Source organism: Barbatula barbatula (genome assembly GCF_947034865.1).
Source record: "Barbatula barbatula genome assembly, chromosome: 17".
NCBI lineage: Eukaryota > Metazoa > Chordata > Actinopteri > Cypriniformes > Nemacheilidae > Barbatula > Barbatula barbatula.
In genome coordinates, this window is record NC_136780.1 from 700,347 (window position 1) to 720,319 (window position 19,973).

General features: G+C 41.2%; 2 protein-coding genes across 2 annotated transcripts in view; one reads left to right on the forward strand and one right to left on the reverse strand.

Moving 5' to 3' along the window:
- Positions 1-2,944: 2,944 nt before the first annotated feature.
- Positions 2,945-5,601, reverse strand: ccn1 (cellular communication network factor 1). The gene is made up of 5 exons (XM_079478848.1): positions 5,428-5,601; positions 4,777-4,990; positions 4,355-4,687; positions 4,070-4,266; positions 2,945-3,841 (listed from the first exon to the last, which is right to left on the reverse strand). The coding sequence occupies exons 1-5, from the start codon at positions 5,473-5,475 to the stop codon at positions 3,539-3,541; spliced, it is 1,095 nt and encodes a 364-aa protein (XP_079334974.1). The 5' UTR covers positions 5,476-5,601; the 3' UTR covers positions 2,945-3,538.
- Positions 5,602-11,540: 5,939 nt separating this feature from the next.
- ddah1 (dimethylarginine dimethylaminohydrolase 1) overlaps positions 11,541-19,973 on the forward strand; it is a 31,818-nt gene continuing 23,385 nt past the window's right edge. Inside the window, exon 1 of the mRNA XM_079477864.1 lies at positions 11,541-12,326. Within this exon, the coding sequence (XP_079333990.1) occupies positions 12,045-12,326 (282 nt within the window). The 5' untranslated portion in view covers positions 11,541-12,044. The remainder of the gene's footprint in view (positions 12,327-19,973) is intronic.

The window sequence follows — 19,973 nt, forward strand, 5'->3', positions numbered from 1 at the left end:
GCAGTCGCAGTCGTTCGCAATGTCTCAGTGTGTTGGATGCAGATGTGTGTTTATCTTCTGATTGTTTTACATGCGAGACGACTGTCACAGACAGGAATGACATTAAAGGAGTTCTACTGTGATACGTACAATCTCACTTTGTGGTTAAACATTTCATAACCCAGCCGGAAAGAGAACATCGCAAGAGAAAACACATTTGATCGTGATGAGGACACGTCTTTATTAAGCACATGTATTGAAACAAAAAATGATTCTGCTTCATACACAGATTCTGAATAATGCACTCAGTTCCTTACAAAGACCACAACAGTATAAGTTTATGATTATAATGTATACAAGAGTGTAACTTAAGGATATATCTGCCTGATTATTTCAATAGTCAAATAGAAAAACTGCAAGAAAACATTGTAACACTTTACATTAGGGTATCCTTTATAAAGCATTTATAAATGTGTTCATTAATAATAAGTCATTTACAAATGCATAATAAAGCAGTTATAACTGCATGAATAAAAAGAGGGATTCTGACGAAATATCTGAGCCATGTTTAACTCGCATCTTATAAAGGCTTAATAAATGTATTTATTCATTATTTATTTGACTCAAAAGCAGATTGATTATTATCTTGATGTTGTTTGTAATATAGTCCGTCAGACTGGACACTGTACGGTGTTGTGTTGTTTTTCTTATTCCTGCTCACTATTTGGCAGGCATTTCATTAGAATCTCCCTTTTTATTCATGCGGTTATAACTGCTTTATAATTCATTTGTAAATGACTTAATCATTAATGAACACATTTATAAATGCTTCATAAAGGATAGCTTAATGTTGAACACTTAAGTGTTGTTATTTTTACTTTTCTCGGCAACCTCGCAGGTTGTACCCTGCAGGACTCGCATCTAGTGTTCAGAGCATCACAGAGACGTTATCGTGGCTCTTTTATGGTGTTTTTCAGATAAACAAGACAAGTGTTTTAAATAGGGTTAAATACTTAACACGAGCACATCTATCATCCAGCTGTTGACCTTCGACCTCTTGTCTGTTGTTTGTTCAGATTAGATGCTGGTCAGTTTTTTATTTGAACGATACATTGAGAGCAACTTGACCTTATTTTTTAAGCACATCACTGATGACGTTGCTAGGCAACAAAACCCCACGGCCAAACAGTGATGCTTAGCTGCATCTTAAATCAGCATCCAGGACAAAAGTCAGTTTTGTGTCGAGTCCACGTGAGGCGCTCAGTAAAGGCTCTGTGGAGGGCTGGCGGAGTTTGAATAAATAAACACTTTTGCCTCCTCGGTCTCTGGACACAGACTGATGTTCATGAAGTTCTTCATCATCCACACTTATGTAACGCTGTCTGCTGCATGCGCTCATTGCTTACATCACACATCTGTGTTCTTGAACTGTAATAATTCCCCATTGGCGGATCTGCTCACAAACCCGTTTACATCATGTGCGTCTCTCTGCTAACTTTGCTCAAGATGGTTGTCATTTATATAATTCCTCTTCTGAATGGTACTTACATACATTGGAGGAGTTTTAAAGTCTCTTTACTTACATTCTCTGTAGATTGTGAATGTGATGTCTTAGTTGCGATTGTGTAACTGGACGTGATGTCAGATCTGTGTTTGAACACTAGGGGTCATCGTCTGGATGATGGACAGATGAAACCGAGAAACAAAGAGATTTCAGGAGAGGACTGATGATGCAGATGAAACTACTGTTCGAATAAAACATCACAGACGCTTTAAGAGTGAATCACACCGTCTTTCTCTCTCTGTGTGTCTGTCTGTGCGTCTCTCTGTTTTATGTTATCGTGATCTGCAAGTTTGTGGTTATTTTTGGAGAGGTACATTTCATTCCTGTTAGATTACAGTATCTCTGAAAAATGGGTACAAAATTCTCACATTCAGAACAGAGACACATTCAGGCCCGGTGTTAAATTCTGTGATCATTTATTCTTTTTAATGTGGTTGTAAACCTTTCTTCGGTGGAACACAAAAGATATTTGGAGTGGTTTTGTGTTCATACAATGGAAGTCAACGGAGTTCAGATATCAGTGTTGTTTGATGATCAACGTTCTTTAAAATATCTTCTTTTGGCTTGGTTTCACAGACACGGTTTAGCTTAATCTAAGACTACGCCTCTGTTGAATAAAGATATGACAATTTTATAAAAATGCCTTAGAAGAATACAGTGCTGGTGTGCATCTTGAGATATTTCTGGGCATGTTATATTCAGTTAAAACAGGTCACGCGTTCATTTTAGTCCGAGATTAGCCTTAAGCCTTGTCTGTGAAACCGGTCGTGACCTTTTCTTTTTTCAAGTCTCACTGCTTTGTAGATAAACAAATATCCGTCACACACATTTCCTTTCTCGACTCGGCTGAAAAATAACCTCACTGTTATCTGTTTTATTTATGTGTCCTTTTGTTTCCAGTTTTAGAATTGTGTTGGCTTCGGTGTCTATCTCAAGGAAACGTCTGATGGCTTGTCATCCTCTGAAGGCTGCTTGTCTTCGTCAAGATGTGACCGTTTCGGTTCCTGGATCCCTTTTTGCAGAATGTCTTGAAACCAAACAAGCCGCTTTCCAAATACTTTCCAACATCTGTCGAGCATCAGCGCGTCTGCGCCGTGATCCATCACCGCATTCCTCAGCTGGATCTCCTTCACCTGGACCAAACCAGCGCAGATGAACCATCACTCCAGCACGCTGAAGACGGACGGCAGTTTAATGCATTAGTGCAGAGCTGAAGGTCTTAGACGAAAGATAAGATCAGTGTTTATTGAACACATGTGTGGAAGAAGACTGTAGGGCAGATTTGAGCCTTTCAGGTTTCTGTATGATTTATGCATTTTATTTGTCTAGGAGGCCCAAGAAGTATCTCAGTTATAAACAAGCACCCATGAATGTTCTTGCAGAAGAAGAAACTGAGAGGTATGTCATTCATAAATAAATCTTTTTATTTGTTACATATAAAATTAGATCATAGATTATTTGTACTTTATTCCAGTATGACAACGTTCAAATAAGAGAGCTACATTTTCGATAAATAAAATTAATAATAATAAACAAAAACAACATTAATTCATTTGATTGTTAATCGTGTTTGATTTCGATAGCTGCCGAACATTGAAGAGTTACTAAAAACAACTCAAGCGGGCGTTGAACATGTTCATAGTTGTGACACAAGTCTACAGTTTGGGTCTGATTTTCTGTTTGGACGTCAAAATATACACTGGACATTTGAACATTGACAAACGCATTGTACAGTCGTGTCTCTTTACAAGAAGCTCCGTAACGAAGCCATTAATGGTATTGCTCCAGTGTGGAGCGAGCCTTTCCGAACGCCGACGCGGCCTCAGCCGACAGTGCACTTCAAAGTCCGCGTAACGCAAGTCCGTAATTCCGTGGGAATCTGGATACAACAGGAGACCGTTCTGGAGGGGCCGGCGGACGGGCCCACCATCTCCAACCCACCCACCCAGCCAGGCTGCGGTGACGTCACCCCGGTGACGGGATGGGATTCCTCGCTCAGTCCCTGAACTTGTGGATGTCGTTGAAGAGTCTGTAGAACGGGTAGGAGGCGTCGTTGCCGTGGGAACAGTTGTAGGTGCACTTGCACGACTCGATCATCATGACGTTCTTGTTGAAGGTGTCGCCGTCTTCGCAGCGGAACTTCACGCGGATGGTGCGGGTCTGCTGCGGGGTGCAGCAGCGGCCGTCCGCGCAGGAGCCGCAGTACTTGGGTCGGTACTTCTTCAGGCTCGAGCATCCTGCGTAGGTGAACTTGACGGGCTGCGTGGACTTTTTGGTGCGGTTGCATTTCTTTCCTTTCTGTGGAATGAGCGAGAACACGAACGATAAGTCTGATGCGTTTGTTCAGGTGTCATGTTAGCTTTGTCTACTGTGCTGGGCTTTAATGGACTAGTTTGATGCACTTATGCATTTTGTTGCCTATGTTGTTGTTATAGGCAACAAGTTGTTTGGATAAAAGCGTCTGCTAAATGACTAAATGTAAATGTGTCAGTGGGCGGTGCGCGGTGCGCGCCGGAGCACTCTTACCTTGAGGCTGGTGTACGGCGACTGGCTGCACGGCCGGACCTCGCAGATCCTGGTCTCTTTCATCAGCTTGCACTGGCTGTTGTCGTTGGTTATTCTGGTGGAGATGCCCGTGCCGCAGGTCTTGGAGCACTGGGACCAAGGTGTGGTCTGAACGATGCATTTCTCAAACCTCCTCGATTCCGGCTCCGTTCTGAACGCTGCGGAGGAAGAGCGCGCTGTTTAAAACTCCACCCGATCACATCTGCGCAAAACATGTTCTTCGGGCAGACAGAGAGGGAGACTTACCGGGCAGAGGCCTGAGGATAGAGATGAGCTCGTTTCTGTTGGTAACATCGTTCTCAGAATCGTCTACCGTCTGCTGGCCGCCAAACAGCTTGTCTGTAGCTTGCCTGTGCTTTCCGTCGTCGCAGACCCATTCCTCGCAGCACTGCCCTGGCACCTTGACCAGCCTGGGGTTGGCACAGCCCAGCGTGGGCAGGGAGAGCTCCTGCGGGCACAGGGGAATGCATCCCACCGCCCCGTCGATGCACGTGCACTGGTGCTTACAGTTGGGCTGGAAACTCTCTCCGTTCTGATAGATCCTGCTGTTGTATTCACACGGTCTGCCTTCCGATTTAGCTGTGGAGAAAACACAGAGCGCATTTTGGTTTTAATTCGAGGATTGTTTTCCGTTTACCGTCTTTCATAATGGGTGATGAGAAACTGACCTCGGCAGATGCCTCTAGTAGCTCCGTGGCTGGCCCCAAAGTTGCACTCCAGCCCCTTGGTGTGGTCGCACGGCTCTGTCCTGCTGCAGTCTTCATTCAGCTGTCTCGCACACACTCTGCAGCAGCCGCAGCCCTCCGGCACCAGACCGACACCGGGCGCGCATTTGGGCATCTCCGCCGGGCACGAGCACAAAGCTGGGCAGCTGGCGAGAACCTGAATGAAAAAAAACACCGGTTAGTAACTGAATTGTCACTAACAAAATATTCAATAGGAGTTCAAGTATAACAGTTTACAAATCTGTCAAGAACAAACACTAGATAGCTGTGTGGTTAACGGTAGCGCTTCACAAACTGTAGATTGAGAGTGGGAGTGAGAGTGAGAGTGAGAGTGAGTGAGAGAAAACGTAAGCTTGGGTTTAGAAAAACCGAGACAAAAGCAGAGGTCTCCAAGACGCGCTTTGAAGTAGCCTATTTGGCATGCGAACGTAACGCTCGAGGCAGCGAGACGCGACGCAAGGATACCAATCAACCAACCATTAAATCCTTTACAAACTACACAGTCCATGTGATCGTGCTCTATATAGAGATATCATTAACTCTGTGTTCTTCCTCATCACAGTAGTCTGAATATGAAGAATGAAAGTAACTTACCGCACTAAAGTGCGCAGTAACGATGAAGAAAACAGCCCAGGTAAACATCTTCGCGTTGTTTCTACACTGTGTGTCAAAGGCACAATTCCTCGTTTTAAGTCCTCGTGGTACGCGTCACGGTCGCGTCGCTTTGGCGTTGTGTTTGTGCGCGTGTGAAGGCGCTTCGCTCCGAATGCTGAGACGCGCTCCGCTCCTCTTTATATACCGAAGCGGAGCGCTGACGTCACCAACGCTGAACTGTTCCCAAAGAATGCGCGGAATGTCTCTTGGCGCGTTTTCCATCCTAGCTAAGCACCACCCTGTCTAACTTTCCTTTATTCTCCTAAATGAATTTTCCCCTCGGAGTGAACACGTTTTGTACCGTTTCACCTTTAATATTTATCTTTCCACCGTTTGATTTATTCCGTATTTGCTCAACTATTTTAATGTTTTGGTGTTAAAAAAACTGAAACGTAAAACGGAGCGTTGTCTGGGAGTTTATTGCCAATTTTAATGTTGACCTTGCTAAATAAACAAACATAACATCAAATGGTGCTCATGAATGCCACCACGTGAACCATTTCTGTTATTTACCATTAAAACCCATTACAAAATTCCCTTAGGTGATGTGTTTTGGGTCTTATTCCAGTTGGATTTAATGTTGTTCTATTGGTGCCATCAACTAGGCCATATTCCACCAACAGTAGAATACGTGATAGTTTCACATTATAACCATTAAATCCATTAGAATGTCTCTGGTATTTTTAGCCGAAGCAACAACATTGGCACAGGACTCTTTACTAGCCTACTCTATTTTTGTTAACGTCATGTGAAGGATTAGCTTTATTACTCGTCAAACAAGTATGTCGTGGGTCCATTAATGGCGTTTCGCGCATTCATTCCGAGCGCATCACACATTGTCTAAAGTTAATTCACAGTATGCGCGCATTCGCGCTGTTGGCAAACGCATCAGGAAGTGTCTCCATCTACAGTCAACATAACTTTTATTACTTGTCCATTCCTGTTAGAGGTGCAAAAGACGCTCTGTGCCGTCAAGAAGTTTAAAAATGTAAAGTTCAGCGAGTGTTTGGGGACGCTGTGGACTGACGCTTTACGCATTCTATTTTTGGCTGGCTTCGTCTCTCTCTCTCTCTTTACTCAGCTTTAAGTGACTCCAGATGTGACTCCAGACGTAACAATATTACCATATTTGGTCTGGGCAGTAGTTAACATTTCTGCCGGAGTTATTCAACCACAAAACATTCCTGACAGTTTAAAGGGTGCTTAAATGCGCTCTCCATGGAGGAAATTCCAGCAGCTAATGTAATATTCATGCTGTCTGTCTATCGCGTAATGAAAGAAAAGCGCAACAGGCATCCAATTTTCCTTAAAAGATGTTTAAAAAAGTGGACTCAAATAAGTTGCAGTCCACTGAATTTCAGAGATTAGGATAGGGGTGCTTGGACAGACGCAAAGCAAACCGACTATGAGAGAAAGGGAATGTGCAACATCCTGAGAATATTGAAAAGTTATTTCTTCTGTCTCAAACAGAACAGAGTCATGTGGAGATCGAGATGTCCTGATGGTCGTTTGGCATCTGAAATGGGAGGACCTTTGGATACCTGTCATCGCGCAGGTGCGTTTTTCTCGCGCGTCTTCATGCGCTGTTTATCTGTGTTTGTTTAATATAAAACAAAACATGCCACCATTATTAGTTTCTTATGACTGGGGTTTGTGCTGTTTGAAGACCTCAGTTGTATACATTGTGTTTACATGATCTCGTGGCATTTTTACCAAATTGTGACACTAGATGGTGATGTGCTGAACTGTGCCAGTACAATAAAGATGATCCGTTTAAACGAGACCTTCTCTTCTGATCATGTATATATTGAAGCAATACATGTATCTAGCTTAAAAGGTATGGGTGAGATGGGGTAAGATGAGCCAGTTTTTACATATGTGGTCCTCAAGAGTTAATTAGAAAGTATTTTCAGGATGTTTCATATATATCTAAATTATTAGAACACACCTATATATGGTTTTAAAAATATGGCTTCTTATAAAAAAGTGCTCCTGTGGCTCAGTTTGCCCCCATGATAGGGGTAAGTTGATCCGTGTCAGGGTTAAATTGGACCATATGGGGATATACTGAGCATGCAACTGAATTTGAAAGATGTGAAACCACGTTTTTAAAAATGTACCTTCCAAAAAAAGTAATTAAATCATTATTTTCCCTTACAAATACTAACTTAAATAAACAAATAAACTTACATTTCAATATCTTTAGTTTGCCATATCTTTTGGTTTGCATTTCTGAAATAACTTGTTATATCTCGTGAAACACCAAAGTTGTAACCTTCCAAAAACAGACTAAACATAGTTTGTTGATTAAAAATAATTGAATTTCCGCTCTCACCACGTCTGTTTTTGTAGATACTTGGCATTATACCGTGCTTTTTAATGCCAAACATGTTAGGCCATTAGTGAATTATGTTGTAAATATATACAGTAATATCAGGTGTAAAATGCTTTTCTTGATCAGAGAATATAAGTGTGCTTTGGTGTACACTGTCCATAAACTCAGTAGCCTGTGACAAACAAGAAAGTTGTACAGGTTTAAAAATGAGAAATTTAAGAATACCTAGGTGTAGACACTGGCTCACTTTGCCCCATAGCTGCCACTTTGGACAAAACTAGATTACAAATTCAGGCTATTTAGATAAATTATTTGCATGGTTTTACAGTTTATGTTGGTAAATCCCCAACATGCATCATAAATATTTGTAGACCTGGATACATTTGCTGTGATGTACCAGCCATACACATTTCACTTTGATAAGCTATTTTAAAGTCAATTTATTCTGTCCAATTCTCCCATGTGCTTCACATTCTGGCAGAAATAAAGGGTGATTCCCAAATGGAGTCAAATGACAACTAAAGTGTTAGATAGATAACTCTTAATCGAAATTCTGTCATCATTTATTCTCTGTCATGTGGTTGTAAATCTGTACATGACTCGTTCTTCAGCTGAACACAACAGAAGCTATTTTGAGAAATGTCTCAGTAGTTTTGTGTTCATAGAATAGAAGTCAACGAGGTTGAGTGTTGTTTGGTTAGTAAGTTGTTTGAAAGTTAACCAATAAAGAGTAATTGATGAAGTTAATGCTTAGGTTGTGGTATTTGAAAACTTTTTGGATTCGCTGTTTTAAATCATGATTGTTTTGTGTCTGTAGCCTACGTTCAGTACGATCTAATGAGGTCAAATGTAGTGTGTTCCCTGAAGAGAGTGACCGTTGGGTGCATCCAATGAGAACATGAGCTCATGGTTATGTTGACATCTGTTCCGGCACATGTCGTTTGGAGACGTATGGTTCTCCATGTCTCCTGACGAGAGGGGCGCGGGGTTTTAGGAAACAGTGCTGTCATTGTATTCCAGTAGAGTCACCCCTCATTTTTCTATTCTGGAATTACACATGCAGGAACGGCTACAAGAGCGTCTTTCATTTGCGCTCATTTGTTATGGCGAACATAATATTTTCCATCGGCTTTCTCCAGCTCCTTGGAATCGCCTCACAACAGTGAGTTGGCGGTGACTATCGATTGCGAACGCATGACTCAGAGACTTAACCCCCCCTGATCCGACCCCACTCTTGAAGGAGACTTGAGCTGCAGCCATATTTCGACATTATGGCTCAGGCTGTGTTTATTTTACAGCAGGATGTGTCTTCTGAAAAACCTCATGCAGCCACAGAGGACATTCAGCTTTTTGCTCTTTGGCTTTTCTTTCCATAACTCACGTTGTGATGTCATTTCCTGTCACTGCTCTGTGAATGAACTGCTGCTGAAAGCATTTCGCTCACTTTCTTCTGGACTTATGCCTGCCGTTTCTGAATCATCGATCAGTTAAAATATAATTTCACATAAAATAAAGCTCAAATTTTTGTTTTCTGAGGGAATCAAAAGTGATGTTTACCTGTGCAGGTGACTCACCTGCATATGTGATCCTGGTGGTTGCCGGGGGGTTGCTATGCAGTTGCTTAGATGTGGTTGTTGTTGGTAGTGCATTGTGATGTAGATGCTAGGTGTCCTGAGCAGTTATAAGCCGGCTGTGTGCTTGTACTGTGTGGTTGCTAAGGCATTGCTATATGGTTGCTAGGGTCATCTGAAAGGTTGCTTACTCTAGGTATGATTTGGGCCCAACCAAACAATGCAAAGAAATGTTTGATTGATTTGAGGGTCATTGAATGTCAAGTTTGAAATAATGAATGCTATAAATACTTGGTTGTGTTTGTCTCGATTTAAGAAATGAGATTCACCCGTCGTGTGTGTTTCTACAGCATCATACTTGAATGTTGAACAGAGAAATATTTCAGGCATGACGTGTTCTTCATCGGAACGTAAGAGAGAGTGTTGGACTCTTTTGTAAAGCTCCTGTGGGATTACAGTAGTTTACAGTCTGGATTTGGTTTATGCAGTAAATACCAGTGAATGTTGTTCAGATGAGATTCAATTTTGTGTCTTAAAATCACACACATGTACAACAGCTGAAATTCTGTTTCAGTGATTTTGGTCTCGAATGGGAGGCAGTAGGGTTTTGCCCGAGTGTCCTTTACAGACAGACATTTACCACCAAGAGACCACCAAGAGTACAATTAGAGTTACCACCGTAGAATTGGGGATTAATGTAACGTTAACAGAAAGTAAAATGGCATAAATAATCTTTGTGCACTGATGTCCATCATTTATTTTGATTTATTATGATTTTAACACGATCAGTATTTTGGATGAAGCTATGCCTACCATAGTAAACATGGTAACACTTTACATTACGGTACCCTTTATAAAGCATTTATATAGTGTTTATTAATGATAAAAAAGTAATTTACAAATGCACTATAAAGCAGTTATAACTGCAATGAATAAAAAGAGGGATTCTGACGAAATACCTGAGCCATGTTTAACTCACATGTTATAAAGGCTTAATAAATGTATTTATTCATCATTTATTTGACTCAAAAGCAGATTGATTATTATCTTGATGTTATTTGTAATATAGGGTATTTAGTTAGAATCTCCCTTTTTATTCATGCAGTTATAACTGCTTTATAATGCATTTGTAAATGACGTATTGATCATTAATGAACACATGTATAATTGCACAGTTTTTTTTGTTGCTTCATAATGTAAAGTGTAACCGTAAATATTTGTAAGAGCTGGATTTTATTAAGTAAAAAAAGGAAATGATTTAACTTTGGGTGATCTATTCCTTTAATAAACTAAGTTGTTCAGTTGCTTAGCAACCGTAAACAGTCTCCGTGTGGGATAATGAACAATATGACTCGATAAAAAAAGTCCATTATTATAACACAAACAAATGTTTTTGCTGTTGTACTTATATAATGTGTTTTTGTGAAAATGTGTTTTGTTGATGAAAACCAGGTCTGAAACGTCTTTGAAGCTCTTCAGACTTCATTCATCTTTTATAGAGCTCATGTCTGTTAGGCAGGTGTGTGCTAGCAGCCGCTCTCCTCACCTAAACCCACATATTTCCTTTCCGAGGGGAAAGCCGGAGGAATGGAAAAACGGAGCTCAGGAGGGGTTGGGGGGGGTGAGAGAATGGAATGTGGAGCTCCGGGAATGTTTAGACCGGTCTGGATAATTGAGTGGATCTGGAACAAGAAAAGACAAACTTTGTTCCTGGGGTGTGGAGGAATGTACTGAAGGATGTCTGGAGAATGATTTCCAGCCAGGCTCAACGGAAAGATGGAAAGACACAGGAATGTCCATAGAGAAGAGGAATTCCAGCTTTAAACAAACACACACACACACACACACAGTGTGACCCCGGCCACGGAATTCCTTCTAAAAATGGACACAATTCATGCGCTGGGATTTCCTGCGTGTGAGACCCGAGCTGAAAACATTTCACGTTATTTATCTATTTCCTTTATTGAATAAATGAAAGTTCATCTCCTGTGAAGGTCTATCTTCATCCGTGCAGGTGTCTCTCGGGTGATGAGATGTTGTTGAGGTGGCCGGTGGGGGTAACAGTGCGTTCTCTCATGGGCGGTTCTCCGCTCTTTGTTCGGGTTAGGTGGAGGAGGAGCCGGGACACGAGCCAGCAGAAATGTGTCGTCGGAAAAATGACTCACACATTAGCAAACGCTTGCGTGACACTGTCCTTCAGTCAAGGGAATGAATGGTTTTGTAATACAAGTGTAAAATATCACGCTGAAGCAATAGATGAGAAAGTGCTTACAGATCAAACGCGTGCTCATATTGTCAATAGTTATTTGATGTCAAACGTATTTATACAAACGTAACCTAAATAAAAGGGTTTATATTTATTATGGTACACACGATTATTTGATATAGTTGTTTTAGAAAATGTTCTTTAAAAATCTGTTGAGATTTTCTTTTTAATTAAAGTGCGTGCTCGGCGCGTCCGGAGCGCACGTGACGTCACAGCCGCCCTGCCGTCGCCCCTTCAGAGCTCGAGCGGTCAAAGTGCGGACGCGCGACCAGGAAAAACAACAACACACAAACAAACAAATCAACAAAACGCGCAGGGTTCTGGGACTGTTTGAGAGCACATCGACTCGGTAAACTGTGAGATTTAAGGCGCGCGGAACGGAAACATGGCCGGATTCGGGAGCTTTACGCACGCCGTGGTTCGAGCGGTTCCTCGGTCTCTGGCCACGGAAGCCCTGAGGACCTGTAATCTGGAGGTGGACCCAGTGAAAGCCACGCAGGAACACGAGGAGTACGTGTCGGTTCTGAAGCACCGGCTCGGGCTGAAGGTGATCGAGCTGCCCGCGGATGAGACGCTACCGGACTGCGTGTTCGTGGAGGATGCTGCGGTCGTGTGCGGGGACACCGCGCTCATCACCAGACCCGGAGCCGAGAGCAGACGCGGGGAGGTACGGTGACCCAAACACAAAACTTTGCTTTCCGTGCACATGAATGCTGCACTTGTCATTATAAACACAAGTCCACGACTCTCTGTCATTCACTGAAACATCTTCATTACATTCACACTTCACCGGTGATCGTGTTCTTAAATGAACTGTGACCTCACCGCTGTAACCACAGACTAACGGTGAACCTCCAATGGTTACTACTTGTATTTTAATAAAGCTGGTTATTTCATTATTTGTGATACAATACTTGAAACATAAAGTAAGAAAACCTTTTAAAAGGCTGTGTGGAAAACCTTGACACAAAAAATAATACAATAAAAAACTGTGTGCAAATGTAAATAAATCCTGTAGTTGTTTTTAACGCGCTTGAGACCAGACAGTGTCCACATTGATGTCTGTTGACCAGATTTGGTTGAATGACAGTATCAAGTACAGTGACATGTTTCTGCAGGCTAACCCAGATGTCTGCGCCGTGCTGGTTCCTTCGACTGAAAGCCTGTGCATTTTCCCCATAGATATGTAAATAAGCTCCGTGATTAACAAAGGTTTATGATGTTTACACGTTTTGTCTCTCAAGATCATCTTTACAAATCAGCATTTGTTACTTTTTAAGCCGGCAGCAGTAAAAAGCGATGCTATAAACAGACTACACTTAAAGGTTTAGGTGTCTAACTATCAGTGTTTTTATTTGTGCTTTCATTTTGCTTTTTTGTGTGTTGTTGAGCTGAGTTTCCGTCCACATAATGCACATAAGACTCTCCTGAGTATGGCTACAGTTAACATAGCGCGTGTCTCTGTAGACTGAATCTTGTAGCATTCGTTTTCAGAGAGTTCTCGCCTGTGTTTAGCGTGTGTATCACTGTATTCATGTTGTATATTTCACAGAATCATTTCATTCAGCTCGAGGGCAGTTATTGGACCCTGACAAGGCAGTCCGGCACACTACCAACATGTTTGTGGACGGACGATGTAATGTTATTTGGCAAATCAAAAATCTTTGAATTACTTTGTGGATGAGACGCACTTTCTGAAGTGCAGTGATGGGAAATTGTTCTTTTGAGTTGAGTGGGTTGATGTTATATAATGTACGGGTACATGATAGACGTTTGTTTTCATCAGACACATCTGCTGGTCACCTCACATTTGACCAGTTTGTGTGGTTCAGGTTAAAGACTTTTCAGTGTTTTTAGCAGTTTGTGAGTGACCCCGTCTGTGTTTTAGGGGTAAAACTGAGTGTTATCTGTGTTCATAAATGCTGTTTGCAGAATTCTCTCAATGGTTAAATTTATGAAGTGATTTGAACACTGAACTTTGACATGAACACTCTGATTAGTTTGCCCTACACCTGTTGGACAGAAGGGTTAGAGAGAACTGTAGAGTTTTACAACGGTAAACTGTAACTTGTGCAGTTCTTGTGCATCTAGCCCAGAATATCAGAGACTTGGAAGGTCTTGGACCAGAAACCCAGGCAACTTCATAGCAACGCCTTGACAACCACACACAGCATCTGTCCATCATGGTGACGTCAAATCTAGTTAGACAGTTATTTTCTTATAGGAATAAAATAATATTTTGAATTGAATTTGGAATATTGATCATATCTAAATCACATTATTCACAACACATGTTTTAGATGTGGTCTGTGTGTTTAACCAAACCGTTTACGGAAATCGTGCCACTCGGCGGCCATGTTTGCATCACCTCTGGGCAGCTATTTACATCATAGCAAGTCCACAGTCCTGTCTACTGGAATGGGGGAAGGCAGATTTCTACGCCCGATTTCCACGCCCACTGATTCGCGAATGAAGTAACACAAATGGCGCGGAACCAGATGGACATTAGGAATGTGTGGTTAAAGTTTATTTTTAAAGACGTTATTGGATCTTACAGGAATGGCACAGCAATCCTATGTGAGTAAAACATATTTGTACTATGCGTCACTATTGGTTTGTTAGAGATCGCTGGATATGACCTGACTAATAAATTAGTTATTAGTGTCTAACCAAATTCACAGAAGACTCCAACTAAGTTTACTACGCAAACTGTCCAATCATAGCAGTGGGCGTTTACTTTAAAGCATTCAATGTGGCACGCCCATAAAACAGAGCGTTTGTTGAGCTGGCCTCGAAACCCGGGTAGAAAATAGCCTGTTACTTATTGATTTTGATGTTTTCGAATGTAAAAACCACGCAAACTTCATAAGTAGACCTCAGACAACAGTTTAAAATAATAAAGACGGCCAGTTCAGGACACCTTTAATATCGTTGGTTTAACTCTGTGACCCGGTTTTGGTTACTGGTTCCAGTTCGGAAATCTGGTGCTTGAAGTGACATTTACATTCATTCATTTGGCAGATGCTTTCATCCAAAGCGACTTACATTGCATTATCCTATACATTTTACATAGTTATCTGCAATCCCCTGGGATCCAACACACAACCTTGCGTTGTTAACACAATGAGCTACAGGAAAGATACATTAAGGTAAACATTAAGTCAAATTTTCACCCAAAAATGAGAATATCGTCATCATTTACTCACCCTGTTGACTTTCTTCGGCAGAAGATGTTTTGAAGAATGTTGTTGTCTAGACCCTGTTCACTTGCATTGGCTTTGTGTCCATGAAATAGAAGTGAATGGGTCCATTGCTGTTCGGTTACAAACGTTCTTCAAAATATCTTCTTTGGTGTTCTGCAGAAGAAAGAAAGTCACACAGGTTTGAAATGACAAGAGGGCGAGTAAATGATGACACGATTTTCATTTTGGATGAACTTTCCCTTTAATGCCTGCAGTGTTTGTATGAAATACTCAATGTAGGTCAACAGAGTTTCAGGAATCGATTCATCAAAAAGCTTTTGTGTCTGTCTGAGTGACATTGGGATCGAGTTATGAAGGTCATGGCATCCCAGTCTGTTCTTTGAATGGAGTTTAGGACAAAATGAAGAGCACATCATGGTGCAACGAGTTCCTCGGTTCCTTTGGGGGAAAGAGAGATGTCACTCTGTATGTGTGAGAGAGAAGTTGATCTGGTCACCGCTCACCCTGGTATGACAGATCTCTCTTGACAGACTGTGTAAATCAACTATCAGAAGAGTGTGAATGTGAATACAGGACTTTAATCAAGATTTGGACGTGATGTCATCAGATATTATTATGTCTCTCCACCCATGACAGCATATATTCTGTTGTTCTGATTAACAGTCAAACGTCTGTTAAACACAGTTTGATTTCCAGTGAGACAGGGCGGGATGTTACTTTATTCAATGGAAAGGAATTGGATTGTATAAAGTAGATGTTGTGTACCAGAATAGAGTCTGATGGTTGATGGGGGACGGCTGACCTCAGTGGAAAATGAACGTGTTTTGGTGGAGCCAGTTACTAAAAATACGTTTTTACAAGACAGCCTATCAAAGGGTGAATTTTTATGTCACGTTGCTGTTTATTAAGAAAACTGTCAGAATACTATATCAGAATGTGCTTGAAATAAGTTTGACGACGGGGGTCACAGGTCATCAGAGGTCATAGATTTTCGGGCTCTTCAGCGGCTTTCGGGGTTCATTTCTGAGATCTGGTGGTGAACCGCAGGGCCGCTGTTATCTCTCTTTCGACGTCTCTTCTTTGAAGTTGTTTAGCGAGAACATAAAATGCAAAAACAGAAGTGAAAACATTTGACATATTTAGTGTTTTGTCGTTCAGATGTATAGTGAAGTGATTTTGTGCACCGGTAGTTTTCATATGGTGGGTCCTGATCCAAACATGAGTTTGTGAAGAGTCTCAAATTGAATCGTGTGTAGTTTGGAAAGCAAATTAAACACAGGCTAGTAAACGTTTCATTGGATGGGAAAAATACTTACCGTATCCGTTTTTGTTGTCTTCAGATGTTGTTTATCCACAAATGTGTGTCACTTAAAATCAAGTCAAATGAAACGGATGCAAGCATGGACGGCATGCGTGATGTGTTTCAAATAGTGAAGATGAAAAGATTCCTATAGATTCAGGACATTTCTTGTTGGTATTACAGTGGCTGGTGTTTGAATTGTTTTAAGCTGATGTGGAAGCTTTGGTTTAGTGAAGAAAGTTTGGTTGTGCAAATCATGTTTAGTACGAGAACGCTTTTTTTATTGAAGTGAAAGTTGCTGTAATCTTGTTGGTGATGTGTTTGTTCTGGAGGTGTTTTTCTGAAGAACTCTGGCAGTGTTTAATCAAACAGATGACGCCATAACATCAAATCAGTTTACCGCTTTTCATCCGGAAATAACACTGAAGCATGATGGGAAAAACACACCCGATTGAGAGCTTTGGAGGTGTTATCTCTTTTATAGGTTTATAATACTGACAGGAGTTTCTAAGGAAAGATCTCAGTGTGTTTAAGATTAAGATTATCACACATGAAAGTTTCTCTTTTATAGCTCAGAAGATTCTCAGCTGTGTTTCATATCAACATCTCAGATGTTTCTTCTCAAATTGCGTATAAGAAAGAGAATCAAATGAGATTGTGATCGTCGAAACGCATGAAGAGTATGAAAGTGTAAATAAATGTGGATTGTAGAGGTAAAAGAATCTGGATTTGAGTCAATTTAACGAGAAATGTTCATTAATCACGTTTGATAACAGACTTGACAAATCCGAGCTCAGTTTGACACATTGTTGACTTCTCTTCTCAAACTCTCATGACATTTCTGACTCTGTTTCTCAGGAGAAATATCTCAGACGCAGATGAGACTATTTGCTCTCCGTTTAATCTCGATAATGTCTAGAAGAAATGTTTGAGGTGTCCAAGAGTTCTGTTATTTGTCTTATGGCCTCATAGCTTCCGTCTTGTTTGGATGAGACTCAGATCCATGGGCGTAAATCCCGGGGGGATGGAAGGGACACGCCCCCCCCATCCGAGGGTTGTTCCCCCAAAAAATTATAAAAAATCACACTGTCTATTCTGAAAAATATATTTATGTATACCTAAAATAATTGTGTAAGTAGAAAAAATATACAAACGCAAAAAAAGTGTTTAGTTTAGAAACAGTTGAGATCCCCCTCCCCTGCCTCACAGTGGTCTGGCCCACTGCCGGGTTACCCCGTTCATCTCACCTATACTATACACATAAATCAGCGGCTCAGTTCAGCAGTGGTTCTTGAACTCCAGTACTTCGGCCATTTTATTCACTTTAAATGAAGTGATTCTCTTAATGTAGTTGACGCTGATCAATTAAAGCGGCCCTAACTCAGACAGTTTCTGTATATCTCATGTTAATATTGAGTACTTACAGATAGTATCGTACCCTTCAAATATCCACAGTCTTTAGTTTGATCACATTTATAAAAGACTGATACAGCTGTACGATTATTTCCGAAAACATGCTACGCGTGTGGGGGGAGGAGGCGGAACAAAGCATGTGCGCACACATTGCCAAGAAAACCGTTTTACTTTCCGCGTCCAGAATTTTCTAGCGCTGGGTCCGCTGCTCCCTCTATAAGTTTCAAAAGATCTCCAAATCCAGCGTTTATATTAGGAGAATTGTTTTCGTGATGAGCTGATTTAGTGAAGGAAGTTTGGTTGCGCGCAACAGGAGTTTTCTGAACATTGCTCATGTTTAGTATGAGAAAGTTTTTTTTTTTAAGTGAAAGTTGCTGTAATCTTGTTGGTGATGAGTTTGTTCTGGAGGTGTTTTTCTGAAGAACTCTGGCAGTGTTTAATCAAACAGATGACGCCATAACATCAAATCAGTTTACCGCTTTTCATCCGGAAATAACACTGAAGCATGATGGGAAAAACACACCCGATTGAGAGCTTTGGAGGTGTTATCTCTTTTATAGGTTTATAATACTGACAGGAGTTTCTAAGGAAAGATCTCAGTGTGTTTAAGATTAAGATTATCACACATGAAAGTTTCTCTTTCATAGCGCAGAAGATTCTCAGCTGTGTTTCATATCAACATCTCAGATGTTTCTTCTCAAATTGCTTATAAGAAAGAGAATCAAATAAGATTGTGATTGCCGAAAGTCACGAAGAGTATGAAAGTGTAAATAAATGTGGGGGACATTTATCACCCAAATGCAGAGAACAAACAACACAGCTGAACTTCACGAACATATCGCTCGGCGTGCACCACCCCTTTAATAAATGAGTCGTTGCAAGTGAAAGTGACTTGTGCGCCTTCTCCCGCTCTTCTTGGTTAATGTGTGGGCATGCCGCGTGCTTTTCTGGGGAAATTGTCCATTAACTATTTTTTATGTTCGAAAAATACTTTCCGAATACTGGGGGAGTGTATCGAGCACAGAAATACTCATCATATGTCGAGTTTGACCATGTTAAGCATCAGAAGACAACACGTTTAACATTGTATAGAAGTCAGAATGCATGACACACCGTTGCACCACCCCTTTAATAAATTAGTTGTTGCAAAAAATTCAATTTTTCCATGAATCTGCTATGTTAGCGATTAAAATGTTAGCTTGTTTACAATAGCTTTTTGCATAGTGCGTCACACTCTGCAACTAACACGCCGTTTCCCATGCATTGTTTTATTTGTGGCGACCTGCCATAATGTTAACGCTAAATATAGTGCCAAAGTCATTTCAGACCCCTTTCATTAATTCAGCTTTCATTCAGTTGGAAAAGGTCATTTTCTTCGCATCTATTTTGTGCAGTCTGTGCACGGCGGATAAGCTAAACATTCAGTTGACTGAAACTCAGCAAATGAGTACAACACAGAATTTAAGCATCGGTCACCGTTACTGACTGTTCGGGTACACAAACATGAACATTGATTTAATAAACTTAAAAAACATTGAAGAAAAATCTTAGAAGTGAAACTTAGAAAGTAGCCATAATGACGCATTCTCCATGCTACAATAATAGTAGCAAAAGCTTTCCTCTTTATTCACATAGTATCTTTATAAGTAGAATTTTGACTATGTTATTTGTGTCCCCTTTAATGTTTATTGTCCCCCCCACTGTCCGCCCACGATCAGATCAGATGTAGTGAGATTATAGGATGCAGAGCGCTCATGAGAGAAAGAAAGTCAGAAGTGTCCTGCGCCAGTCTCTGAGAACTTCAGCGCTGGCGTTTAATTCAAACCACACAGTACGGCTCTTTGTTTTGACTAGACAGTGTTCAGACGCAGGACGGTTCTGCTGGAAGTCATCCTGTTCGGAAGTGACCCGCTGTCAGTCTGTGCCGCTGTCACGTCTGTGTGAAGAAACTGAGCGTGTGATCCGGACGGTTTGATTATTCCTGTGACATTCCTGATGTGCAGGACCGCACCCGGCCTGTGTGTGTGCGTGTGTGGTCCAGACGTGAGTGTGTAAGCCGAGGTGTGATTTAAACAGGTAGCTCACACACACACAGAAATATGCATGCCCTTTGACCTCTTGTCTTGTAATGTCGTGCAGGGACACGGTATGACAAACACGTGTTTATTAGAGCATTACAGCACACGGACTGTATCAGCTCTCTTTCATACATGTAACACATATTTCATAATGTCAGTCTACACGCATGCACACAACATGCTTTGATAGGTCATGGTCGGCTTCTTCATGACTGTGTGAGTGTTCCACCTGTGACTGTGTGTCTGTGTTAGTGTGTCGTCACATCTACATAATAATGTGTCTGTTGTGTGTTAACTGTGTTTGTGCTTTTTCTGTGTGT